Below are 26,953 nucleotides of genomic sequence, written 5' to 3'. Positions count from 1 at the left end.
TTTAAAGTGATCGAGGTAAAAGGAAAACTATAAAGAATTACATAGGATATTTTGATTAAAGGAGAGAAATCTTTTATAAAACTGAATTCCAAGAGAAATTTAACAGGTGGCTCCTTGTACGATGGACAGTAACCACCTGGACAACGTCTTTAACAACCGTTTTGCCGAAAATGCAGAGATTCTAGGGCTGCTTGCTGTTTCCGAGCTCCATACCAGTTAGAGGTGTATGCCATCAAGTGGGTCATTGTTTAGAAAGAGCACCAGTAAAACGGCCCTATTTTAAGAATCTCAAAGCTGGGGCGCCTGGGTGGCTCAGTCGTTAAGCGTCTGCCTTCAGCTCAGGTCATGATCCCAGGGTCTTGGGATCGAGCCCCACATCGGGCTCCCTGCTCAGCGGGAAGCCTGCTTCTCCCTCTCCCACTCCCCCTGCTTGTGTTCCCTCTCTCGCTGTCTCTCTCTGTTGAAAAATAAATAAAATCTTTAAAAAAAAAAAAAAAACTACTAAAAAAAAAAGAATCTCAAAGCTAACTGCGAAGTATATACTCCAGAAATCTTGACCTACTTGATAATTTGAAGAAGAGATTGAAAGTTGTATGAATTGAAAAGGTTTTACATTTTCTGGGCTTCTCTTAGTAATGGGGTAGCTACTGAACTTGGTGGTTCGCTTTGTAAGGCGGGAGGGAAACGGAATCAGGCGCCCTTTGCACTGACCGTGTCTTTGTGGCGCCCTGAACACAGGACCGGAGCTGAGTACAGCTCTGCCGGCCGCCACAGCTCGGTATCACACGAACACCCGCGTCCCCAGCGTCTCACCCAAGTCCTGGCCGTGGGCCCGTTCGTTGCCTTGCACATAGAGCAAGGAGTACCCGTGGTAAAGAATTTTGGTCCCAGGAGGACACTGTGGGTCATCCGTTGTCTGACTGTGCCTGGTCACAAGGAAGCCGTGATCAACAGACGGGGTGCCTGGGGGACCCATGGATCCTGGCAACCCATCAGGGCCTGGCGGGCCCGGAAACCCTCGCGGACCTGGAAGACAAGAGAAATGAGCTTCCCTGGCTGCAGACAGGCTCCCCTGAAAGACTTCGAGGACGACTAAGTACAGCAACCAGCCTCTGTGCTGCCCCAGCTTCTCCTTTCTACAGACCACCCGAGCTGGTTTATAAACACAGTGCTGGGTGCAGAGCTGATGCTCAGAAAATTGAGCCCAGTGGGTACACAAAATATGTGAAAAGGAATATATGAGTAGGTAGAATAAACGACATGATTCCATGTGTGTCACTCAGACAACATTTGGGGCTCCTCTAAGGGAGAAGGATCACAGAATTATTAGAATAAAACCTCCTTTCAAGGTGGCTTCCCTTCCACAGCAGCCCACCCAACACGGCACATGGAAATGGGGTGGTAAGGGCTGGGTGCTGGTGGTGAGTCCTATCGTCCCCCGGGTCACTGCGCTCGCTGCCCGCGAAGCTGCTCATGGACCTTCTGCTGGGCTGGGCCCCTGGCCCCTCCAGTCGATCCCTCAGGCTTCAGCATCTCAGTCATTATGGGGCAGCTGAGTTTCGGCTTCCTCGGGGAGCAGACCCACTGCATCCCGAGCCGGACAGCGGGCTTGTGGCCAACACTGGCATTATGATCTACTCCCTCGTCTGTTGCCGACATGGAATTTCTGTAGCTACAGCCCGCTCCCCCCCATCAGGAGGCCACAGGCCGTCCCTGCTGGCCATCTTTCAACAACACCTGGAAACAGTATGCTGCTTCAACATCTGTCTCTCCACACAGAAAAAATGATGACAGCCCTTTAGCTCCTCTGTAAGACCTTATTTCCTCTAAACAAATTAAAAAAAAAAAAAACCCAAAAACAAAAACCAGACTTCTTCGGAAATCTGCCAAGTAACGTTTTCAATTCCACTGTGCACGTTTCCGCACACTTCGAACCCAAGGATGCAGGTGGAGGGCGACTGGGCCAGGAGGAAACCTACCAGGAGGGCCGAAGGGTCCTGTCTCTCCTTTCTGGCCAGGGGCACCGTCAAAACCAGGAACACCGGGCGGTCCAGGTAAGCCCACGGATCCTGTCACACCTGCAGGAAAGGGCAAGGAATTCACGACCTGGTCCTGGAGCGCCACAGGCTGTGGCTTTTTCTTCCCTTTTGGAGTGTTTTTAGCCTCCTGGCCAGCCAGCCTAAGACCCTCAGCTGCAGTGAGAAAGTTCTGCCGGAAGCCAGGAGCCCTTCCCGCGATGCCTTGTTCGCAACCCCTGGGGTGGTAGCCAAACCCGCATTTGCAGGCCGCACGCTCCACCATCTGATCCACAGCGCCCCTGGCTGCTTGCTCCTATTGTCTGGAGCATGGTGTGGGGAAAGGCAGTTTCTGGGGGGAGAGGGAGGGCTGTGACACATTTTCGTGTTCTCAAGTGTCTCCCCCAGGCCATATTCCCAAGCCTCAAGTAATTCTTATGCAACAGGTATACCCACGTGGATAGGCTTTTGTTTTCATGTGCACCCTTTACTCGCAGAGAGTTTAAACTTAAATTTTCGTGGATGCCTCCTCTCAACTGTAGGGTTTTCCTTCTCCTTTACTGTCCACCCACCCTCACCGGTAGCTCTTGCAATAGGCAGTGTTCATAAAGTTCTGGGTCAGGTGTCTGGGAACCCCAGGCATGAAATGCCGGCTGGCTGGGGCCTCTGGGCCACTGTCAGGGCCCATTCTCGAGGTCCTAGACCGACGCCTCCCGCCATCCCTTATCTTCTCGCTGGGAAAGGCGATCTCTGTGTCTGCAGCCCATGGGTTCCCCAGTGAGCACAGACGTGTTGAACGGTACATTCCTCCAGCTTCTCCTGTGTTTTGTCCTGGCTTTTTCAGTCCCCTCAAAAACTTCACTAGGTTTTGATTCCATTGAAGGAAAGTAAGAAAGTCATATTCAAGTATGTGTCTACACAGTCACCACCCAGAGGCCCCGGTTTGAGACACATGCGTGAGGAGGAAAGCCCACCGGTTCCCCCCGACCCCCACACCTCCCCTTCGTAGCTCGGCTACTCTTACCTTGCTGTCCTTTGGGGCCTGGAGGCCCCGGGAGCCCCTTCAGACCTGCGGGACCCTCAGGACCAGGAAGCCCTGGCTCCCCTTTGATGACATCGTAGGGTCCCGGGGGGCCCGGGGGGCCGGGAAGGCCTGCGGAAATCAGAGGTGCCACTGATCAATTCCACTGTCAACGCTCACGGGAGAAGAGCCCAATGTGAAACCCAATCCAAACACATTTCTCAGAATCCGGTCAGTATCAAAAATACAAGTCACGTGCATACTTCTACTATTTAACATAAAATCCTGAATCCTCAGGCTGGGGGTCATTAGTATAAACTGGCCGCTCGGTTTTGGAATCCCCGACAACCACCATGCGGCCCTCACCTGGACAGGCCCAGCAGGTGAAGCTCCGTCCCTCCCAGGGAGCCCACCCGCACCCAGAGGGCTGCAATGTATGCAATTAGAAGGGTTCTTCCTATAGTCTCTGGAATCGGCTGTAGGTACATTACAAGCATAGGCCTTCATTTTCCAATGACGCATAAAGTTAACCCTTCTGCATGACAGCCCTTGAAAGATGAGGAGCAGCTCCAGAGTCCGCAGAGGCTCTGAGTCGGCCCCAGCCCCCAGGCCTCTCCTGCCCTCCACACATCTTCCCCATTTCTTTTGTTCCTGACATCGCACTGCTCAGTCTCTCTCCTGAAGCATGATTTTGAAAATTAAATACGGCCCTGGAGATATGGTCGGCCCTGCAGAAGCTAGAACGGGATGCTGGTTTTCTCCCCGAAAATGCCTTGGGGTGTGGGAGCCGCCGCACACTGCGATGGTGGAGAAGCCAAGGAAGAGTCTTCCCTGTGCAGAGCTCCTTGCCGCCCGGCCCCCATGCAGCCTGTCCATGCAAGACCGAGCTCCTCCCTGGGACAGCTGAGGGGCTGGGCTGCTTGCCTCCGGAGCCTGTGGGCTGTGAATCTTGAGTCCGTCCTACTCTCTCCTCTGGATTTACCTCCTAGATTTAATGAGCCTGACTTTCAAGACACATCGTAAAAATGTCCTGACAAGCTACCAAAGAATTTTTAATCAACTGTTTCCTAATGATACTCAAGCCTCTCAGGTCTGTAAAACCAAACTCCCTAATTCCGTGCGTTCAACGCATCAGCAAGGCCCCGCGAGCACAGCAAACGCTCCTACCTTTACTTCCGGGGAAGCCCTGGTCACCTTGATCCCCCTTCACTCCCTGCAGGCCAGGGAGGCCTTTCTGACCTGGAGAAAAGAAGAACATCGTCTGCACAGAATTCCCAACTATATGCAAGTACGGTCGTATACACGCACACAGGCACACACACATACCTACACGCGTGCACACACGTGTGCCCATTACATGTGTGTCCGCGTACACACATACCTACATACAGGAATACCCATGTATACATGCATACACACATACAGTGAACACATTACCAGTTTGTTCTCAGGGAAGAAAAGAACATTACTTCTGGTCAGCTATATAAAACTTTTCATGAAACTCTTCTTTCTAGAACCTAGAAGTCACATTTTTCCAAACCTACAATGAACTATAAAATGATCACAAATAGTGGAGGGGCACATGATCCTGTTTTTGGCCACAATCTGGTGCACACATGTCCCCAAATAGACCCCAAGATGCCTGCAGGCTGAGAACTTGTTTTATTCACCTGGCGTTCATATGTATCAGATTCAGCAGTAAAACTCACAGTGCCTGGGAGCTGAGAGGCACCCAATAAATGTTCGCTTAATACGTTAATAAATTAATAAATGCCCCAAATCCATGATTTCTTACTGATAATACAAATGATCGAGATGCAAATGATCCACTGATTCTTAATAAGAACATGCAGAGTGTCTTTCTACAGCCATTCATAGGGTGATAGAAATCACGCTGCGATAGCACGAAATAGCATGTTTAACTGGGAGAACGGTGTCTTGCACTGTAATCAGGCCGAAAGGGCCAGTGGTCAGGTTCTGCCTCCAAGCAGCACCTTCTTTATGGTCTTACCTTGAAATCCTGGCACTCCTGGAGGCCCCATGTCACCCTTAGAACCTGTGATCCCTGGCGAGCCACCAATCCCCTAGACACACAAGGAGAATGTCAGCCGGGATATGCTCAGGAGGTGGTAAGTCTCTCAAGTAACCTGCTAGTCAGGGGGCTGGGGCAGGCCCTCAGCATTCTGCAAAGGAGCTCTGTGAACAAACAGTGCCCTGTGCTTTCTTGAGTGACATAAAAAGAAAGACAAAATCTCTATGCGCATCTACCCTAGGGAGCTGGAAGTTGGAACAACTTGCTTCCTTCACGGTGCCTCCTCCCCTTGTCCATCTACACAGTCAGTTCCCAGAGCAGGTGCACGCCATGCGTCCTGCCGTCCCCAGGCCACAGCACAGTGCCGTGGACACACCTGGGCCTTCCTGAGCGCGTGTCACCGTGACATATCAACCTTTCAGCACCAAACTACCGTATGGAAACTTTCCCCCAAACACTCAGGCATAATGCATTTTCTTTAGAATTAGCTTGATGTTATCTCAACGGGGATTTTAAATATGGAGAGAAAGAAACACATAACCAAAGGAGGACTGTTTTTCTTTATAAATATGGCATCACTCATGTATTTTAAACATATTATCTCATTTTCTGGCTATTTCAAAATATTTCCTCCTCACACTCCTTTCTCAGTGTAAGTAAGTCATACGGTTCCTCACGTATCATTTGTTTCTTTGCTTATTTAAAAAAGCGTCACAATGAAAACATGCACACACACAGATGTGCGTATACACACGTCGACAGGCATGTGGACCCGGCCAGCCACTCCTGGCACCAGAAGTAGGGAGCGCCCTTCTCTCACTGAAGCCTGCTGTCTGCACCAAAGTGCACCCAGATTCCTAGCACAGGCACTGCGCTGCGATCCCCAGCAACGGGGAGTATGATCCCCCGGAGCGGGTCTTGTAAAACTAAACGCAAAGAACGTTGTACTCATAAGCTACTGTGGCGTCAGGCAAGATGGCGGATGACCAGCAACAAACAGCAGCCCCTCCAGAGAGGATTCAAGAGTGGAACAGCCCTGTACACACACGCACGGCTCTGTGACCCTGTTCACACACAAGACAGACACACGGACAACTCACAGGCAGGCCTTGGAATCCTGGCTCTCCCTTGGGCCCTGGAGCTCCGGGAGTCCCCGGCCAGCCCGGGTTTCCTTTGTCACCTTTGAGTCCGTCAAGCCCAGGGAGCCCCGGAGGCCCCACAGGTCCCGGAAGCCCTAATGGGAGACACGAAAGTCGCACGTTTGGGGTTAGAGGGTGATTTAATGGACAGGTGGGCTTGGCATCTCCACCCAACAGCCCCCCGCCCCAGGCAACAACACTGTAGGGCGCTGTGGGAGCCTGTGGAAATCCCACCGGTCCTAGAAGGGAGAATCTGCTCGACGGCACCCCAACCGCAGCAAACAACCCCACCACACAGTCGCCCCAGGGCGGGGGCGGGGCGTGCCAGGATGCCACCGGGTGAAAAGCCAGCACGGGTCACATCTGTGCCCCAGTCTCCCCCAGGAACATCTAGTCTACCTCTAATCACTTGTCACATCTACTGAACTCCTTGACAGAGAGGACCTGGAGCGGGGGGGGGGGGGGAGGGGGGTGACCCAGCAGAGGCCAAACAAGGGTCCCCAAATATCTGAAGCAGTTTCAAGCTGCAATCAATGCTGCAAACTTCTAAGTAAAAAACTCCATTGAGGACTGAAGTACTTCCATCACTTTCACACTCGTGCGTGTTTGTGCCTTCTGCAGTCGGTCCCGGCTCTGACCCTGCTGAGACACCCTTACCTGGCAGGCCAGGTTGACCCTGTGGGCCCCGGTCTCCTTTGGGCCCCTCCACAGCGTGGCCCGGAGCTCCAGGTAAGCCCGGCTGTCCTTGCGGCCCCGGGGGACCCATGAATCCTTGCTCTCCTTTGGATCCGGGGATGCCTGGACTCCCAGCTTGTCCTGGGAAACCCACGTCGCCCTTTGAACCTAAACAACAACAACAGTTTGAGATGGTGGTGAAAGGCAGGGGAGAAGAGAAACCACAGTACAGGGACAAGGAGGGAGCGGCTTCCGGAAGGCATAGGGGGGACGACAGAGCTATGTGCCCTCTCCCTGCTTTACTAAGTAACACACTAGACCCCAGCCATGGTCGACCTGGAAAAGAGTAGGCTTAGAATACAAGAGCCCAGCTGTCATTCTTGATGCTTTTAACATTTTTTAAAAGATTTTATTTATTTATTGAAGCCCACACAAGTGAGCAAGGGGCTCAAAGGCAGGGAGCCCGATGTGGCACTAGATCCCAAGACCCCGGGATCATGACCTAAGCCGAAGGCAGATGCTTAACTGACTGAGCCTCTCAGGCGCCTCTCTTTATACTTTTTAAAGGAAGTGTTTTGCCGCAAAGCCATTGGAATGCAAGCTGAGAGCGTGTGCAAGCAAGCGCGCTGCTAGGTGAAGGGCTTGTCACAGCCACACCACGGAACGCCACTCAGCAAGAAACAGGAGGAACGACTGGTACAAGCCGCCACACCAGTGACTCTCAAACTAATTATGCTGTGCGAACAAAGTCTCACTAAAAAGAGTAAAATACAGAGGATTCTGTCGATATAAAACTCTAGAAAATGCAAGCTAATCCACAGTGCCAGAAGACAGACCAGTGGGCGGTGATGGGATGGCGCTGGGGGCAGGAAGGGCAAGCCGGGGATGACAAAGCAGCCTAGGAGACTGGGGGTGATGGATGTGTTCACTGTCTTGAATGCGGGGGTACTTCTGCACGTGTGTACATGTACCAAGACTTACCAAATGGCACCCTCTACATCTGTGTAGTTTATTGTATGTCAATGAGAGAAACACAGTAATAAACTGTTTTTAAAGTTTTTTAAGGTAAGAACTTATAGGGGAAAAAAATCCCTGCATGTGTAGTCTCCACCATATTACTCCAAACTTGCTAATTAAATACCAAAATTCTAGGATGATTTCAAGGTTCTTAAGAAAAAGTAAGAAAGGAATGAAACAGAGTCATCGCCAAAACTGACAGCAGGCCCCTCCTTGTGATTCTTGTCTTGCTTTTTCAGAAGACAATGACAGTGCACCACATGGTGGTTTGTCGGGGGCCAGGAGCAGGCACGGACGAGACCGACCCAGAGCCGGCATCTGTCACCCCTGCCCACGGCCTCCTCGCAACCGCGAGACCCGCCCTGTTTCGCAAATGTTACCTTTCTCTCCTTTGGCCCCTGGAAACCCTGGGAATCCTCTCCCGGGCAGACCTGTAAGTTAAGGGTAAGAAGTCACGTCCACATTTCCTAAAATAGTTAATCTGCAGGTCCAGCACTAAACACTGTCAACTGTGTGTGCCAATACCATATGCTCTTTATAGGATACGTGGAAATCAGTTCATCACACACGTGAGAGAAAAATCCCATTCCCACGGTTGTGCTGAGAGGCCCTGGACTGGGTATGGATCATTTAGCACTTGTCTTAAGTACCTGTCAGCACAGAACCGTTACGGCATTTAGTAGAAATGGTCTGTACAAAAATAAGTACGTATTTTCTCCTCCCGTCTAGAGACTAACAAACTGGCTTTTCTCAGACGACCATCCAACTAACAGCCGTTCTAGGGGGAGGCAGAGAGAGTCAGAGACGTTCCGGACAGGAAACACTGGGAAGCCCACACACGTGAGCAAGGGGCTCGAAGGAAGATGGAAGTGGGGGAAAGCAGGTGTGGAGGCATTTCATGAATTACTGTTATAAGAAAATGAACGCACGCAATATAAACGTAAGGTGTACAAAATGAAACAATGAACTTTAGCAAGAGGTCAGCCCTGACCGCAGGAAACCCCCTGGATGCCCCTCTCCAGCAACATTCCCCATGTGGGTCCCCGACTCGGGGTCACCCTCTTGCTACACACGAGTACTACCATGTACGTGGTGATTCCCACTGTCGGAGCCGGCAGCCCATGAGTGACAGGAGCAGATGCGGGGGACCAGCAATGTCCCCAGGACCACCTCTCTAAAGGGGGAAATGCCAGGCTCAGGAGGGAGAGCCTGGGCTGTTTCTGGGTGTCTCTCTCACGCGCCACTGGGAGCTCAGGGCAGAAGCCCGTGACTGCTGCTAGAAGAAATGCACTCCCCCTACCCCTCTTCTTATCCAGGCCTCTCCCCTTGTCCACACCAGTGTACAAACATGAGGTTCAAACGCATGGGGTAGGTGCCACTTTGTGCCCAGCCCCGGCCACTTAGCACGGTCCGGAAGTCTGAGACCTGTTGACCGCAGGGAGCAGCTCGTCCTGAAAGGGAGCAGAAGCTGAGCATACCTGCTTCACCCTTCTCTCCCGCCGACCCCGGGATTCCGTCACTGCCAGGCTCCCCTTTCTGGCCAGCTGGGCCCGTGGGGCCAGGACTCCCAGGAAGACCTCAGAGAGAAGAGTCACATCAGTCAGTCAGGCATGGACGCTCTCACGGCACCTGCTCTGCATGCAAGACCCTCATGTGACCTTCCTCCAGGGAGCCGTTACCCCCAGCACACCTGGTGTCCCAGAGACACATACATCAAACTCCCACATTGACGCACAAACCGATTCTAGAACATCTAGAACCAACTGGACCTAGCTGTACCGCCAGCTCTGCGACCTTGGTTCTGGCTCCTAACTGGTGGCCAGACCTCAGAAAGACCCCGTGAGCCCCCTACATTCAGTTTGTTCATCTGAAATGAGGAGGGCTGGGTCACCCGGGGACATTCTGGGGTCCACGATGCGCCACCTTGAGGGAGGGAAACTCCCAGCCTCGATGGCCCGTCTGCATTCGAGAAAGTGGTCTCTACCTGCTTCTCCTTTGATGCCAGGAATGCCATCCGATCCCGGGAGACCTTTGTCACCTTTTTCTCCAGGCAATCCGGGGCTTCCTAATGGGAAACAAAAGACACCAGAATGCCATCAGTTTGAGTCTTCCCGTCATCTTTACACCCAAGCTCGGGAGGGGGCCCGGCTCACCTACCTGGATAGCCGACACTCCCTGGCGAGCCCTTGGGGCCTGGGGAGCCAGGGACCCCTGGGATACCAGCGCTGCCTTTTTCTCCTTTCTCTCCAGGACTCCCCGGAAAGCCTGCGACCCCTTGATCTCCCTGTGAGTAGACAATGGGCCCATGCATTTTACATCTGTCCCCGGACAAAGGTCTGGGGGCCCTTTCTGGATAACAGTATGCATTTTGGTGCCATTAACGTTGCACTGGAGAATCCCATTTCCAGCTTTCTAACGAAGAGTCAAAGTCCACATCCGAAAAACGGGAAACCCAGAACAAAAGAGCCAATTATCTGTTTCTACCCTTCATGGTCTTCTTCACCCTTCCTTTCCAGCTCGTGAGAGCTTGCTACCCTGCCTCTCCAACAGCCTCTAGACCCTTCCCAAGGAAGGGGTGGTGGACAGAAGGCAGGAGGGACAACTTAGAGTAAGTCGGGGGACACTGTTCTGCATTACGAGTAAGTTAATGTGCTGAGCTGCTCAGATGGGGGACAGGGGAGGTTTCCAAGCAGGGGGCTGTTACCTTGTCCCCAGGACGGCCTGGAATTCCAATGCCAGGTAGGCCCACCTGCCCTTTCTCTCCTTTGGCTCCTTTCTCCCCGGGTAAGCCAGGGACGCCCTGCGGGCCGGGGATTCCAGGCACACCTTTTTCTCCCGGTGTTCCTATAAACGCAGACAACTGAAACTTGAATGTGTGCTTAGCAGGTGCTAATATTCAAAATAAAAAAGCACTTTGACGGCCTGCAAGAAGGAGGTAAAAGAACATGTTTCCCTTCATTTATCAATCTCTTAGTTACGCAGGCAGATGCCAGTCGCCCACAGCACATTAGTGCCATGCTAGGAAGCGTCTGTCCTGTCTTCTAGAGACCATCATTTCACAGAGAGAGAGAAGAAATACATGAACTCCTCAGCATATTTGCTTTGGCAGCAGTATAACAAAGGGCTTTTATGTTCTTTATTCTACAATCAATGCACATTACCCCGAAGAATCACAGCGTCGTGAGGCGGGCCATCATAAGAGTAAATGCATACCTGGTTTCGTAACGTATGCTGGTACCCAGACCTACTTACAAACAGGTGTAAACAGCGAGCTAGATGTCTCTATGTCAAATGGGGGTGATCAGGCGCCTCGTGAAGGCGTAGGGGGGGCTAGAGGGGCCGGCCTCCTGCCTCGGCTCTCCCTTCCCAGCGGGTTCCGAGAGGCACTAGCCACGGACCCACCTGAGGCCCGCGCTCTCCGCCTCTCACCCGCCTCCTCACAGGAGCGAACGCGCCAGGCGGGGTTGGGGCCAGTTCAGGGTTGGGGTAGAGGAACCAGAGGGCACTAGCGGCTGGCCCGGACTGCACAGGGGACATGATGGCCAGGTGGACAGTCACCTGGAGGTAATCGAAAGGTGACGGCAGACAGCCCATGTTTTATTTTATTGAATTGTGATTTTCTTTTTTTTAGCAGTAGTTGCTGTGTCAGCCAAGTGCCACTGATCCTGAGGCATGAGACCATACAGAACTGAAGATGTGCACTGGGGTGAAAGACTGGATTACGCCCTCGGGTCAATGCACATCCTCCTACAGTCCTGTCCCACCAGCACTGGCGCGTTCTTTTCTTTAGAAAGAAGACACCTTATCTGAATCCAACGTACCTGGCAGGCCCATGCCACCAACCGATCCTTTGGGTCCAGGGAGTCCCGGAGCACCCGGGGTTCCGCCTATGCCTGGGTCACCTTTAGGTCCTAGGGTAACAGAAAAACCCGGCAGGTTAATGCCAATCAACAGTGCTGGGTGACATTCCCTTAGCACCCTTAGCACGAGCTCCCACCGTGCGGTGGACTTGAACTTCACTGCATACCTGGCTGCCCAGGATGCCCTGCCTGCCCGTCCTTTCCAGGTACTCCCGGGGTTCCAGGGTCTCCCCGGGATCCTTTATCACCAGTTGGTCCAGTCTGTCCTGCACGTCACAGAAAAAAGAGTGATGATGACCCACGTCTGCTTAAAAGGCAGACTGTTGCAGAAACACAGGTTGGGTTGATATTACTGGTGCGGAGCTACAGACCTGGTCAGACATGCAGCTGTACCCCCCACCGGACCCCTGATCCAGTCACCTTTCTCTCCTTGGTCTCCCTTCTGACCCTTCATGCTGCCCATGTCCACCTTATCCATGGAGCCAGGCTTGCCGGGCAGACCCACATCTCCTTTGTCCCCCTTGAAGCCAGGGTCTCCCCTGGGCCCCGAGGAGCCCGGGAAGCCGTGGTCCCCTGCAGAGGAAAGACAAGCACCGGTGAAGTGTGGCCAAGGCCTCGGAGGCAGCAACACGGTGTGGCACTCCTTCTGCTAAAGGAGGGAGGAAGAACTCGCGGCCTGTCCACACGCAGCACAAAGGAGCAGGCGTGGCGAGTGTCTGAGCTACCAGAAGAATCTGGCCCCAGGAAATAAGCAGTAAAGCCATTTTTTACAATTTAGTATTTGCTAATGACTCTACTATATTTGTGACTCTGCTTATTATCGGTTTAAATACTTTACACCTTCCCTCTTTCCTAAGGACCTTCATCATGTCTGTTCACGGTGCCCCTCAATTTGATACAAAACAATAAAATGGGAACTCTCTTGTTCTACTAAACAAATGACCATTTCTACGTCTCACAAAGTCAATTTGTTAAAAAAAAAAAAAAACATATTTTGGACCAATTTCAAACAACAAGGTAAGAAATAAAAACGAAGACTTATAAATTTGCCCAGTTTGCTAATTTGATTCTAAGGCCTCAGTTCCTGTGACCTTGCAGGACTGCAGATCCCACCAATCCTATAAAAACAAACCAACTCCAACATCCCAATAAGGAACAGCTGAAAACCTGTCTCTTGTTTGGTTTTGGGCAGAGCACAGCCCCTGCTCCCACATGCACCGCCCACCAGGAGTTCCCACCGGAGGAGGGGGTCTCCCCAACCCTTGCCTGACCTTCTTGACTTCTTTCCTTTGCCTCTTGCAAGGAAATAGGACCTACAACCACTCAAGAGTTTCCAAGAAACACAGAGACATGGACACAAGACGGGCTCTGCTAGAGCTGCCCACTCCCTACCTTTCTCTCCTGGTAATCCTGGCAGGCCCGCTGGTCCCGGTGAGCCAGGCTGCCCCGGGGTCCCCATGACGCCCATCTCTCCCTTGGGACCTGTGGCCAGACGGAAGGACAGTGAATGCTGACTGCAGATGCTACAGGTCACAAACAGACAGGGGGCCGGAGTTCACAAATCATTTACCTGGAAACCCAGGAACCCCAGGTGTGCCCTGCTGTCCAGGGAGACCAGGGAGCCCCGACTGTCCCGTCAGGCCAGGCAGCCCTTGGGACCCTTTATCTCCTTTGGGACCTGGCATGTCCAGGCCTGGAAATCCAGGAAAGCCCTTCTCTCCTTTCACTCCGGGAGGGCCTGAGAGGGGTGAAGAGCGAGAGCAGTTAGCAGGATCTGCAGGGAGCCCTGCGGGGCACCCCCCCCGGGCTCAGCTGGAGCTTTCTGCAGGAGGCACATGAGCGTGCGTGCCATGCTGGGGGCCGGGATGCTCCCACCGTCCCAGGTGGCGGCGTCTAGAGCCATGGGGTGGTCCTGCGGGGACAAGGCCCGGAGACCAAGCCCTCCCCTCTGCCATCAGCGGGCAGCAGCCTCCACTGCCACCAGCCCCAGGCCTGTCCGCAGCGTTCGCACCCCACGCTAGCTGCTTTTCAACCGTGTTCGGGGATCGTCTTGTCAGCCCACCAGCACTGTCTCACTTCCGGGACTGGTCACTAAAGGCAAAGGCAGCTCCTAGCTATGGGCCAGTTTACAGGACCCACAACTTACTAACCTCCCCCTACTCCACAGGAAAGTAAGATGGAGACGCCAGTTATTTTAAGTAAATGAAAATGTCACTGAATATACATCTCTGGCAGGTAAACCAAGCTCAGTAGGAGGAAAAAAAAGACGCCTACAACCCTTCATTTAAGTGAACATCAGACCGGTTTCCACAAAGCAGAATCGTCCTTTCCCCCTCTTATTCGCAAGGCAGCACTAATCCCCACTTTACGCAGACTCCTGACAGCCCGTCCCCTCCATCAGCATGTTCTGGGGAAGCAGTAATTGTGGAAGAATGTCCCATCACCTGAGGATCCTGGTGGTCCCTGTCCTCCAGGGGGGCCCATCGCTCCGGGGGGGCCAATTCCAGGAGCTCCCGGAGCTCCTTTGGGACCTTGTAATCCAGGCGGTCCTGGGTCACCTGGATGGGAAGAAATTGTAAATAAACTGCATACAGACCATTGCATGTCTCATAGCACACACTACCCACCCACACGATAAACCACAAGAACACAATACCGTAAGGTCTAGCCTCCTATGCTTTCCATCATTCACTCAACACACATTTACAGAGCACGTGACAGGGGCTCTCTGCGTACACCAAATAAACAGGCCCCGGCCCCTGCCACCGTCTAGACTTGTCTGTAAGAAGTCACCTCGGGGCCTTGGGTGGCTCAGTTGGTTAAGCGTCTGACTCTGGATTTCGGCTCAGGTCATGATCTCAGGGTCGTGAGATCGAGCCCCACATTGGGTTCCCCGCTCAGTGAGGAGTCTGCTTGAGATTCTCCCTTTCCCTCTGCTCCTCCCCCTGCTCACGCTCTCTCTCTCACTCTCTAAATAAATAAATAAAAATCTTTTTTGTTGTTGTTGTTGTTTTTTAAGATTTTATTTATTTATTTGACAGAGAGAGACACAGCGAGAGAGGGAACACAAGCAGGGGGAGTGGAAGAGGGAGAAGCAGGCCTCCCGCTGAGCAGGGAGCCCGATGCAGGGCTCGATCCCAGGACCTTGGGATCATGACCTGAGCCGAAGGCAGACACTTAACGACTGAGCCACCCAGGCGCCCCAATAAAAATCTTAAAAAAAAAAAGTTACCTCTGATTCCCTGAAGGCCTGGGGGGCCGATAGCACCATGCTCTCCAGGAACGCCTGCTCCCCCGATGTTCCCCTTCTCTCCAGGTGTGCCGGGAATGCCGGGAAGACCCGGCAATCCTTTGAGTCCTGGTAGACCAATGCCCGGCTCTCCCTGGAAATTCCCGAAGCAAGGAGAAGCCAGTTCACCAGCATAGCCCATGAACTCATCAAGCCCAGGGCGCAGGTGCAGACAGTCAGTAAGGACCAAGCTACCTGCCCATGCACACCTGCCCAATACCCACAGCCTCTACCTGCCCATGCACACCTGCCCAATACCCACAGCCTCTACCTGCACGTGCACACCTGCCCGATACCCACAGCCTCCACCTGCCCGTGCGCACCTGCCCGATACCCACAGCCTCTACCTGCCCGTGCGCACCTGCCCGATACCCACAGCTTCTACCTGCCCATGCGCACCTGCCCGATACCCACAGCCTCTACCTGCCCGTGTGCACCTGACTGATACCCACAGCCTCTACCTGCCTGTGTGCACCTGACCGATACCCAGAGCCTCTACCTGCCATGCACACCTGCCCGATACCCACAGCCTCTACCTGCCCGTGGGCACCTGCCCAATACCCACAGCTTCTACCTGCCCGTGCGCACCTGCCCGATACCCACAGCCGCTACCTGCCCGTGGGCACCTGCCCAATACCCACAGCCTCTACCTGCCCGTACGCACCTGCCCGATACCCAGAGCCTCTACCTGCACATGCACACCTGCCCAATACCCACAGCTTCTACCTGCCTGTGCGCACCTGCCCGATACCCACAGCCTCTACCTGCCCGTGGGCACCTGCCCAATACCCACAGCCTCTACCTGCCCGTACGCACCTGCCCGATACCCAGAGCCTCTACCTGCACATGCACACCTGCCCAATACCCACAGCTTCTACCTGCCCGTGCGCACCTGCCCGATACCCACAGCCGCTACCTGCCCGTGCGCACCTGCCCAATACCCACAGCCGCTACCTGCCCGTGTGCACCTGCCCGATACCCACAGCTTCTACCTGCCCTCCCAATAGAAAGGGAACAGGCCAGGCTAGCCTTTCATTGGCAAAGTGAAACTACTGCCCTTGGTCCTTTCTCCCATTTCACATGATGCCTTCTAGCAATTTCACTTCCCTTCCTTATAATCAGAAAAGGAAAATATCTGTCCCCTGGTCAGCTATACTTGCTGAGCAGAATTTCAAGTATCAGCAAAAGGCAGAGGGATGTTTGAGGCAAGGAGAGTCCCGAAGTCACACTAGCCCAGGGGTCCCCAACTGGGGCCATTTCCCCGCCCCCCGGGTGACATTTGGTAATGTCCAGAGATAGTTTTGGTTGCCATGACTGGGGGTGAACGCAGGGTGTTCCTCTGGTATCTGTGGATAGAGGATACGGAGGGGGCGGCTGAAGCCCCACCATGTCCCGGGCAGCCCCCGCCACAAAGAATTACTGGGCCAGCATGTCAGTAAAAGTAGACTCTCCCGGGTGGCTTGCAGCAGCCTTCTCCCGCCACTCCCAGGAAGGCCCACCCTGGACCCTGAGATGCGCTACACACGCAGGTAAGCATGTACTCCGAAAACTGGAACAAACGATTCCCTCAAAACATCAACTACCACGTACCAGCACTTTCTTCCTTTCTACTCTCTGCTATTTCTTTAACCAACAAAGCATGCTGATCCAACATATGCCGTGACACTAATAAGCCACATTTTATGGGTCTAATTAATAACAAGGACGAGGAAACAGCAATCCAGAGAGCACTCAGCACCCACCTTTTGGCCGGGCACACCCGGGTTGCCAGGTAAGCCGTTAAATCCCGGGCGACCCGGACTCCCAGGAGGTCCCACGTCTCCAGGTAAGCCATCAACACCTGTTAGAAGAGTCACAAAACCACCAATGTACTAAAGCTATTCCCCCCTTTCCTCGCCTCCCTCACACTTGCTCAGACGTCCCTGGACTGAGCAACTGAACTGAACTGGCCAACAACAAAGAGCCCTTCGAGGTGGTTCTAAGAAGAGCGTGGGGCCTCGCTCGCCGTCGGCGGAACCACCGGTGCCCACTGGGGCAGCTTGGGTGCCATGGACCACGTGCAGTGCCTGCCGCCCTCCCTGTCTCTCTCCCACCGTCCCCTCTCCCCTTCCTTCCGCTCAGCTTTTCCTCCTGTCCCACCCCCCAAACAAAACAAAGACCACCGTGGCACGTGCAGCCTAGGGTGGCCCTCCCACTCTGCGGCTCCGAGCGTGCCGCCACTCGGGGCAGCCCTGCCACCTGTTCGAGAGCCCACCCAGATCCACTGGAGCAGACCCACATTTTCACAAGACGCCCCGGGAGTCCCAGACGCTCTGGTGTGAGCAGCGCCGCTGCAGACCCTGGGTTCTCGAACGTGGCTGCACCACACCAGAGGCGCATGGGGCATTTAGAGACTGGGCCCCAGCCCTAGAAAGCCCAATGGGCTAACAGCTACCCCGTGGCCCTACTGTGCATGAAGGGCCCCTGTGGGGTGCAGAGGTCCACGACGCGTGGTGATCTGTAAGTATGCAGAGGTCACACGTGCTGTGGGGCTGTGCGGCTGTGGTACTGAGGGGTCTCGTCAGAGAGTGGACCTAACCGCCCACCAGTGTGCACATCGCCAAGCCGCTCTGAGTGGGCAGCCAGCCTCCAACAAGGAGACCCTACCAGCTAACTTCTACCTCTCAGGATGGCGCTACGGTGCTCACAGGGGAGAGGGTGGGGCTCGGGAACAGGCAGAAGGCCTCAGCACTGTCCCTGTGACCTGGGAGGGTCGCCGAGGGCCTTCTGCCCTGTAAGCCGGAGAGACGTGGCCACATGCGTGTGCGGGTGCGACGCAGCGCCCAGAGGGGTGTGCAGGCCCGTAACTCTGCCAGCAGGTGCGACACAGGCTGAGCCTCCGGACAGGAAGCTGGGAGCCTCGAGAGCTCTTTCCACTAGGTTTGCACACACGGCCAAGAAAACTGGGGTCAGGGCGCCGGCCCAAGCAGGAAAGAGATGTCCCTTATTGCACACAGCGCCTGCTCAGTCCTGGACCGAGGTCCACGACGGCAAGTCTACGTCAGGGCCCACCCGCAGGAGACAGACCCACGAGAGCAACAGAAACAGTCAAACTGTCGTCCTGACCGCCTTACTGTTTCCAGAAAGAAGTTCTGGTTCTAACATGTCAGCATCCCATGCAGACCCAGGCTCTGCGGTGTGGGGGCCTTCTCCCCCTGAGAGTGAAGCCCCCTCCCTCATGTTCCCCAGCTCCCTTCCCGCTGACCCACACCCAGCCTGGCACGGGGCCCGGCTGCTCTGCACATCCCCCGCGCTGATAAGGAGAACACCCTGAAATGCAGCTTCTGCCAGCTCCCTGGGCAGCTGCCGGGTCCTGACGTCTCAACCCCTCCCGGCCAACCCGCCGCCTCGGTGACCGCATTCACTATCCTCCAGAATTCCGCAAGCTCCCCTGGAGGGCGAGTCACCAACTCCAACAGTGTGTTTACATGTATTGCCTCCTCTCCCCTAGGACTCATGGGAATGAACAGAATGGCCACGGCCCTCGGTGCCAACCAACCAGGGAACGGATGCGACGGCGGGGGCCCGAATGGGCCGTGGGCAGAGCAATGGCCCCACTCAGGGGCTGGCTTGTCCTGCAGGTTTACCTTTGGGGCCGGGGGGCCCTGGAAATCCGATTCCGGGCTGGCCGACACTGCCCTTCTCTCCCGGGAGGCCTGGCCTTCCTGGGGTTCCAGGAAAACCTCGGTCACCTGTTGTGAGCAAGACCAATAGTCAGTGAGAGAAAAACCTGTCACTGTTCCAAGCGTAACTCCAGGCAAACGAGAGCGTTAAAAGTACCTTGTGGCCCTGAGAAGCCTGGGGATCCCGGAAGTCCTTGTGCTCCAGGGGGACCAGGTAGGGGCACAACTTTTCCTGCTTCACCCTTGGGACCTAGGGGAAGAGCAAAGACACGGTATGAGAGCCCACATCCCATCCTGAGCGAGGACGCAGCGAGCAAGCCCACGTCCTGTCCCCCGCACACTGCCTACCTACAGAGCAGTCCCACCTGCATACCTCCACTTCCTACCTCTACTCTTCTAGAATCTTTCACAGAGAGCTCTTCCTCTTTTCCCCAAAATTTATAGCCAAAAGCACCTAGATATTTGACACATCAATTCCCTAAGAGTCCAAAATAAGAGTCACAAAAAGCTAGAAAATCTGTAACAACAAGAAATGAGATGACCCTGAGTAATTTCTTAATTAGCCTGTCTGGAAAAATCAAAACACTTTTAGCGTTCTCCCTCAATTTATCAGACTATACCAATTCTACGTTGCTTTGAGACAGCCCTAAATTACGTTCATCCGATGGGACGTGCTAAGTGGGTGATCAGCACAATCCGTAAGCATGTAGCTGGACGGCCGTGTGCCCTTTGGAGCAGCCCAGGCCCGAGGTGCAGCCCAGCCCCGGGCGCTCGTGCCTGGGAGACCCACTGGGGGTCAGGATTTAGCTGCCGGGACAAGACCAAAGGGGTCACCTCCAAGATGTGTGCACGGACTCTCCACACACCCTATACGAATGCAAGACATATGGGGCTTCCCAGGAACGGCCAACACATTCTTTCACTGCAGACTCTGAGAAATGCCAACCGACTGACCCCAACACATACTTGCTATCAGTTCCACCCTGGGAACAAGCCTTTAATGTCACCAGAGTAAACACGGCTCTGGCAGATCAAAGAAGCCTGCGTTTCTAATCCAGAAGCTGCCTGGGTCTGGATGGCCAAGCAAGTCTACAGAATGCAGACAGCTGACCAGCAGCACTGTCAACACCTCCTTCAGGAACCTTCTTCCTTCCCTTCCTGCTAGGATGCATCCGTGTGTGCCCCAGTTGGTCTTTCTGATGGTAGTTTCTGGCCAAGAAGCGCCTGATTCCTTTTTATGGTTCTGCAAATTTTCAGATCCAAAGAACACTTGAGATGCTGATTTTGGAGTCAGGAGCTATGCGGAAGAGATCAGAGGTCCCTTTTCCAAGATGCGGGGGGGGGGGGGGGTCTTCCTAGGTCAAACCCAGTATTTCTCTGCCCCCAAAGGAGTCACCAAAGAAACATTTCTGGGATCCTTGCTAAACCACAAACAATGATCAAGGGAGTCATAACTGGGTGCTAGGTAATCATGAGCCATACAACCAACGAGAATGATAGTAAGAAATACAGTAAGGCGCGATGCTTGCACTTCCAACAAAGACAGGCTAACGTGCCCTGTGCAGAAGAGCCTATGAATTTGACGCTATCATGTAATAAGCAAGTAATGGTTCCCGGTGGGATAGGAACTGATAAAACTTGGGCTGGATATATGGCTTGTGACAGAATCGGCGGATCAGTGAGCACAAAGGCCATGCAGTCGCCCCCCCCATCAACGATTCCACTGTGTGTGTCTCAGTTTCCCCGCGGTCAACCGTGGCGTGGCTCAGGAGGTCCACGGTAACTGGACGCTGCATATGTGCTCACATCATTCACCTCACGTCACCTCACCACGGAGACACTCTGTCACGTCCCCTCGTCACAAGAAGAAGGGTGGGCACAGGACGAGAAGGTATATTGAGAGAGACACACACATCCACACGACGTTCATTACACTGTGTGGTTATAAGTGCTCTATTTTGCTCCTGGTTGTTCTTGGTAATCTCTTCCCGGGCCTCATTTACATTTTAACTTCGTCACAGGTCTGTATGCACGGGAGAAACCTAGCGTATGCGGGGTTCAGTACTGTCCTGGCTGCAGGCTTCCACGGGGGTCCTGGAACGTGTTCCCCCAAGTATGTCATCTAATTCCTCCCTAGCTTGGTCACGCAGCTACTTACTATGTGGTTCAAGCTTTACCAGTCACACAACTGTAATTACCCGAAGGCCTTCTGTTCATTTTTAGGACTTCTAGGACATTTCTTAGCCCTGCACTCTTCCTTCCCTCCTCAGTGCCCAAGCCCTTCCTGGCCTCTGCTCTTGCAGCCCGGGGGGGGGGGGTGTGGGGGGGGGCCAGGGAACTACGGGAGTGATCGGTTTCTAGCCTGAAGCATGTTCCACGACCTGCACTGGGAGCCTGCCGTGTGCCAGGCCAGGGGCCACCCCATGACCACTACCAGCCCTGATAACACGCAGGGCGTGAAGGGGGAGTGAGCATGTCCATGGGAAAGCCTCGTGTCGGCCTCGCACCACGTGCTCTGCCAAACCCCCGGCAGTGCGCACCGGGAGGGCAGGGCCACGCCTGTCTGGCTGCCGCCACCCCGCCACTGGGCACACAGGCCCAACAGAGACACGGTGCGCAAGTGACTGAAGCCAGCCCCTCACTGAACAGCAACGGTGAGGCAAAGACCACCCGGAATCAGCCCATAGGCACCTGCCCATCCGTGGAGAGGTGAGACTACCCGGCTTGGAACATACAGAAGCCCACGTGGACTGTTCACCAGGGAGACACAGAAAATAGGTAAAGAGAAAAAAAAACAAGCTCATGTTGGTATCCCTTCCACAGAGAAGGCCCACTTGAACTGGAAGGCACTGTATCCTCATGAGAAGAAAAAGCATCTATCAATTCAGATGCTTTGCAGCCAGATTCTACACATCACCGGGCCCTTCTTACACATGAGGCCACAAGGTACGGTATCGCTACAGTAGGGCCCGGGCCAGGCCACCTCCTGCAAGAATGGACACCAGACTCCTGTCCCCACGTCGTGGAGCCCAGTGCTCTGTGCACCTGAGGTCCTCGGGCCTCACCTGGCTGGCCTGGGGATCCAGGGGTCCCCGGAAAACCCGCTTGTCCTTTGTCACCAACAGGGCCAATAGGGCCAAACCCTGGAGGCCCAGGTGGGCCGATGTCACCTCGACTGCCGGGGAATCCAACGCCCCCAGGGGGTCCACGCTCTCCTTTCAATCCTACTGAACCCTGACACGCAAAGAGAAAAGAAACGTTATCAGCAGACATACCAACATGTGTTCATCTCACATCCCTCCACCATCTGTAGTAAATAAGTATCAGAGTTTAACTGGCTTATGCTATTTATTGACTTCCCCCTCTACAAAGGTCAACTGGCAGTTAATAAATGACACAGCATTCCTGTCTACGCTGGGCAGGCACCCTCCCTCCCCACACAAGGACACCCTTCACAGAATGAAGTATTTGTATCTGGAACTGTCTTTTCAAGGATAACTTGCAGGCCACTAACTCTAAACTTCACGTCCCATCTGACATGCGAACATCCAACACATAGGCGCCAGAGATATCCATGCACTGTCCCCCCTCTGTTCCCGTCAACGGCATCAACGCCTACGTTTGCAAACTTAAGTCTCCCCAAGGACCACTAAACATCACATGTAACAATCACCACCCACATGAAAATATGTAGCTACGATGCAAATAGTTCATTTCTTCATTCTTTGCAGATCTGCTTATAAAGTGGGCATTCCAACTCTGGAAATAAACATACCGGGGAGCCTTTGGGGCCGGGCAGACCCGGATGGCCATCTCTCCCAGGAGACCCTGCTCTGCCTGGCATCCCGGGCTGTCCTGGAAAGCCTGGGTCTCCTTTGTCTCCTTTGAGCCGTGCGTCGAAGTAAATCTCGCCAGGCTCTCCCTTGGCTCCCGGCTGGCCCATCAGCCCCGGTGTGCCTTGCGGGCCCTACGAGCACCAAATGGAAGACATCAGTGCACAAAACAGGCAAGCAGCGTTGTTACGTAGCCAACAATGACACTGAGAAGTCACCTCCTTGAAAAACGGCAGTATGTTCAATCTTATTTTATTTTCTAGAAGCAAGCCAATAGCTCTGTGACAAAGCCATGATCTGACCTCTCACTTCTTGTGTTTCTCTTACAATACCTGAAAAAAAAAAAGCCTTCACTGGGGATTGCAAACAGAGGCCAGGCTAGGGCGGGGGGAATTAGTGTGGCACCAGGCACCCAGCTTGGAGGACAGTCCCCGGAGAACCTGCTTGTTCCTTCCAACTGTTAACATTCACAGGAACATTCTAGCAAGTGCTGGAAGCTGCTGAGTGTGTGACTTCTGGGGCCCAGGAACTAGAGAAAGGGCTTCCAGGTGCAGACGCATGAAGTGTCTGAGGGCAGGACGGCAACAGCAAGCAGAGAGTCTGGGGAGCGAGCGCCGGCCAGCCCCATCACCACTGTTCTGAGCAGTCAGCAAAAGAGAACGGACTTTCCCAGGAGACACACCCTAGCACATTTTCCAGTTACTGGAAAGTTAAATCTTCAAGGAACGCCCACACCCACAGATGGTCTCTCCTCTAGCCTGAGAATTGGGGTTCACAAGGTTTTCAAATACTTGTCTCAAGTACTCATTCCCTTAGGCCTGAGAAAGAAATCGCTCAGCCTCCCTGCTGACTTGGCAGGATTGTACTCTTGGACAATTCATTTAATTTGAATTCCTTCTCCCACACTCCCTCTGAAATGGCCCTCGGATGTATGTGAGTGACATGTGACCACACACTTCTGTGTAGGTGTGTAACACAGAGGAAGGAGCTGGAAGACAAGGGACAGACCCAAATTCACACGATCTTTAGATTTTAGCGTGGGGACCGTTTATCATGTGCCCACCATGCATCATGGCCCTCGGCACACCACTCTGGACTCGGAGCCCAGCTGCGCCGGCAAAACACCAGAAGCACCACCCAGCAGGTGAGGGAGTGGACCCTCCAAGACCTTGGTGGGGGGTCGTGGAAAAGTCATTATTTAGTTCAAAGGTGTTGTGGTCTCTTGTAGCTTTCTCTCTCGAGGTAACATAGCTCCTGTGCATCCTTAAATCCCAGCTAAGCTGCGACTCCTCCGTGAAGCCCTCCCTGACACGTGTCCTGGGTTTCCGCAGTGGAGCGAACGGTCCTCGTTACAGAAACTCTCCTCCCTGCACACCTTTCTCTCCTCCAGTCTTTGGGGATGTTGAGGGCAGGCCTAAGGCTTTCTAACTTTGTGACCTGAACGTCTGCAGCTAGGGAGGTATTGCAGGAAGGAGAAATTGACTGGGCAATATTCACCCATAAAAAATAAACCCCAATGTAAGAAATTACAACCAGTGTGTATTTTTCTCAACCTGGAAGGATCAGTGTTACTTTACGGTGATTATTCACAGACTAGAAATACAGTTTTCCAGGACGGCAAGCACACGGTGAGGAAACACCACTCTTTATCTTGATAATGGTGACCTTGCTGGCTAGGCTATCGTTCAAGGAAGAAATCTAGATATTTTTTTTGAAAGGCGACATCTTGACCCTAGGACACCTCCTGTGGCTTCTCTGCCACAGAACGTCCTAATCTTCAGCGATTCAAAGGTCTTTGGATCCACATTTCTTGACATAAACGAGGAGGAATCAAACGCTGCCTTGAACACCTCGCCTTGGCTCCATAAATTGGAGGAGATCCAACGACTATACGGTCTGCTTCTAACAAGCACAGCCACCGCGGGGTGTCACAGCTCCTTTCAACTGACCGTCCCGATGGCCCCGAAACCCACCCAGGTCCCCGTGTGGAGCCAGCCTCTTGTGCCTGTCCCTCTTTCCCAAAATCCAACCCTTGGCCTTCAAAAGGACATGTCACAGAAACGCTATCCAAATCAAACAGGAAATCAGAGCATTTCATCTCTTTTCATCCTCCTCTACTTTCCAGGATGCTCCGGGGTTCGCGGGCACCTCACGCAGCCCCAGCCTCACCGGAAGTGAGAGAGCCCCACCTGTGAGCCAGTTAAACTGCAGCTACGGGATAGCCTCAAATACAAGAGAGATTACTACCTGCTCAATTAAATTATTTACCCAGGAAACTGTTTTTACAAACTTGGCTGTCTGCAGAGAGAAAGGAGCTCCTGATGGGGAAGGCAGGGGATTAGAAGTTTTGTCGTGCATTGGCTTTATTTTCTTCTTCATCAGGACTTGTCCTCAACTGTCCTCCTCCCTCCTTCCTCTTTTCCCATTTTTATTACATCTGGGGCTGGGGGGCTGGTGTCTGGATGGGATTTCAGGCAGGAAGTTTCCAGGAAGGCCAAGTAGATAAAGACCATGTCCAGAGGTTAAAAGCATCCTCTGCTGCTTCTTCAAAGCGCTTCTGGCTTTGATCCCCACCAGAGTCAGGGCTTCCCAGTTATGTGAACTTCTCATTTATTTAGAAATATTTTAAACAATTGCGACTTGTAACTTAGCTCCCCAGGCACCAGGGAAGTTCTGGAAGCAGAATCCCGAGATCTAACTTCAAAGGAGGAAGCGATTGCTCAATCCCAGCTGCTTCAGTGTCATTTCAACTCACTTCTGCCCTGACCCGCTTTTATAGAAGCTGCCAGTAATATTTTTAAACATCGCAAATGTTAAAGAGCTACATCAAAAAGGAATAAAATGCTAAAGATTTTATTTTCATCGTGTGACAGAAGAAAAAAGAAAAGCAAAAGGGAAAGCAGTAATGAAAGAAAGTGTGGAAAGTGGCTGACGCTTACAGAGCTCAGAAGAACAAAGAAAATACGAGAACCAGGCCCTGAGGTTTACGCGCTTTAGAAACAGAGCTGATTACGTGCAATAAAATGCCCTTCAATGCTCGGGATTACAACTATTCTCCTCTATTCAATGGCTTCTTTTTTAAACAAACTAGGAAAACTGGGGAGCTGATTTTCATTTAACTGTAAGGTTTCACGTCGATCCGAGATTACTTCATTTATAAATTTAGAAAAGCATCTTCACAATAGATATTGGTGGATAGGAATTTTCAAAACACGTCTCTGTGAGAGAATAAACAAATGTGGAATTCCTCGAAGGCGACAGGCCGGTGATCCTCTATTTCTCCACAGGAATACTGGCTCTGAACTTACTACACTGTTTTTAAGTAATGGGCGTAACTGTTTGCAGATGGCTCCTGGTGGCACCATTTGTTTCAAGAGCCCCCGAGACCCTGTGGGAAGGTGACAAACAGCATCCGGCTGCACCTGGACACAGGTACGTGGCACCTGAATTCTGACCAGGTGAGGAGAGAGGCAGGTGAGATGCCGATTCTGGACTCGACAGTCCTGCTCATCGTCAGGTGAACGACACGGGGAGTAATTCTAGACTGCTCGACAAAGCCACACTTGACCAGCGCCCAAATCATACAGCAAAGGTTGTGTTTGCAAACGCGACAATAGACACCTTTGTTAGTTGGCTTGGAGGCAACGTCTAATAAGTACACAAACTCAGGTTTACTTACAGGCAATCCTTCCAGACCATCTCTGCCGGGTAAGCCTCTGTCGCCCTTCGCCCCTGGCTGTCCCGGGAAACCTTTCAGAAGACAAGGGAGATGCAGCACATTACTGCCGAGACACATCCTCAAAACCCCAAAACTTTCGTTCTCCAGATTCAAGAGCACACATATCTTGACATAAGTGGACGGTGTCTGAAGAATTTCCACAGAGTAGTAACAGGAATGGTCACAGTGGGCTCCAGAAGGGAAGCAGTGACCCCAAATTCGGACAAAGACCACTGAAGCAGCTGGTGACAAGAGCCCCCCCCAACCCCAAGCCCCAGGACCACTTCCGCCAGAAACACGCCCTTCACTTCGGTTGAGGGAACGAAGGTTGTGGAGCTGAGGGAACCGTAGGCTGTTGACCTTTTGGTGCCAAATTTTAGGTCAGCTTGATGATTTTCCACAAAGTGGACAAACCCCGGAAGTCTGACTTAAAATCTCATTATCAGGCTTTGGTTTGAATGCAGAAACTGAGGTCTCTCATGGCGCGAGATGCGTTTCGCTGTGAAGGCTCCAACCGACGGAAGAAAATTCAGGCCTGGTCCCTTTCACGTCTGGGGTCTTACCTATTTCTCCCGGGGGGCCCTGCGGCCCGGGGGGCCCACGAAGTCCTTCCATGTCACAGATGAGGCAGCTGTCTCCTTTCTGACCTACAAAGGGAACACAGGGGTACGTATGCACACGTGAACTACTCC

The 26,953-nt window shown here is 53.1% G+C and overlaps 1 protein-coding gene across 2 annotated transcripts in view; it reads right to left on the bottom strand.

The window, feature by feature from the left end:
* COL4A1 (collagen type IV alpha 1 chain) overlaps positions 1-26,953 on the bottom strand; it is a 138,697-nt gene that overhangs the window by 9,338 nt on the left and 102,406 nt on the right. For both annotated transcript variants that reach the window (XM_078070083.1, XM_078070084.1), the window contains exons 23-48: positions 26,825-26,908; positions 26,223-26,293; positions 22,486-22,677; positions 21,776-21,944; positions 18,868-18,960; positions 18,675-18,779; positions 16,791-16,888; positions 14,992-15,142; positions 14,204-14,317; positions 13,330-13,497; positions 13,152-13,241; positions 12,180-12,332; positions 11,927-12,025; positions 11,721-11,810; positions 10,604-10,743; positions 10,057-10,183; positions 9,884-9,964; positions 9,378-9,476; positions 8,280-8,330; positions 6,865-7,050; positions 6,169-6,302; positions 5,048-5,120; positions 4,204-4,275; positions 3,040-3,168; positions 1,980-2,078; positions 814-1,026 (exon numbers count right to left, since the gene is read on the bottom strand). In XM_078070083.1, the coding sequence (XP_077926209.1) occupies positions 814-1,026; positions 1,980-2,078; positions 3,040-3,168; positions 4,204-4,275; positions 5,048-5,120; positions 6,169-6,302; positions 6,865-7,050; positions 8,280-8,330; positions 9,378-9,476; positions 9,884-9,964; positions 10,057-10,183; positions 10,604-10,743; positions 11,721-11,810; positions 11,927-12,025; positions 12,180-12,332; positions 13,152-13,241; positions 13,330-13,497; positions 14,204-14,317; positions 14,992-15,142; positions 16,791-16,888; positions 18,675-18,779; positions 18,868-18,960; positions 21,776-21,944; positions 22,486-22,677; positions 26,223-26,293; positions 26,825-26,908 (3,081 nt within the window). The remainder of the gene's footprint in view (positions 1-813; positions 1,027-1,979; positions 2,079-3,039; positions 3,169-4,203; positions 4,276-5,047; positions 5,121-6,168; positions 6,303-6,864; positions 7,051-8,279; positions 8,331-9,377; positions 9,477-9,883; positions 9,965-10,056; positions 10,184-10,603; positions 10,744-11,720; positions 11,811-11,926; positions 12,026-12,179; positions 12,333-13,151; positions 13,242-13,329; positions 13,498-14,203; positions 14,318-14,991; positions 15,143-16,790; positions 16,889-18,674; positions 18,780-18,867; positions 18,961-21,775; positions 21,945-22,485; positions 22,678-26,222; positions 26,294-26,824; positions 26,909-26,953) is intronic.

The sequence above is a fragment of the Halichoerus grypus genome, chromosome 4 (genome assembly GCF_964656455.1).
Source record: "Halichoerus grypus chromosome 4, mHalGry1.hap1.1, whole genome shotgun sequence".
Classification (NCBI taxonomy): Eukaryota; Metazoa; Chordata; class Mammalia; order Carnivora; family Phocidae; genus Halichoerus; species Halichoerus grypus.
This window is presented reverse-complemented; position numbering and strand designations above follow the sequence as displayed.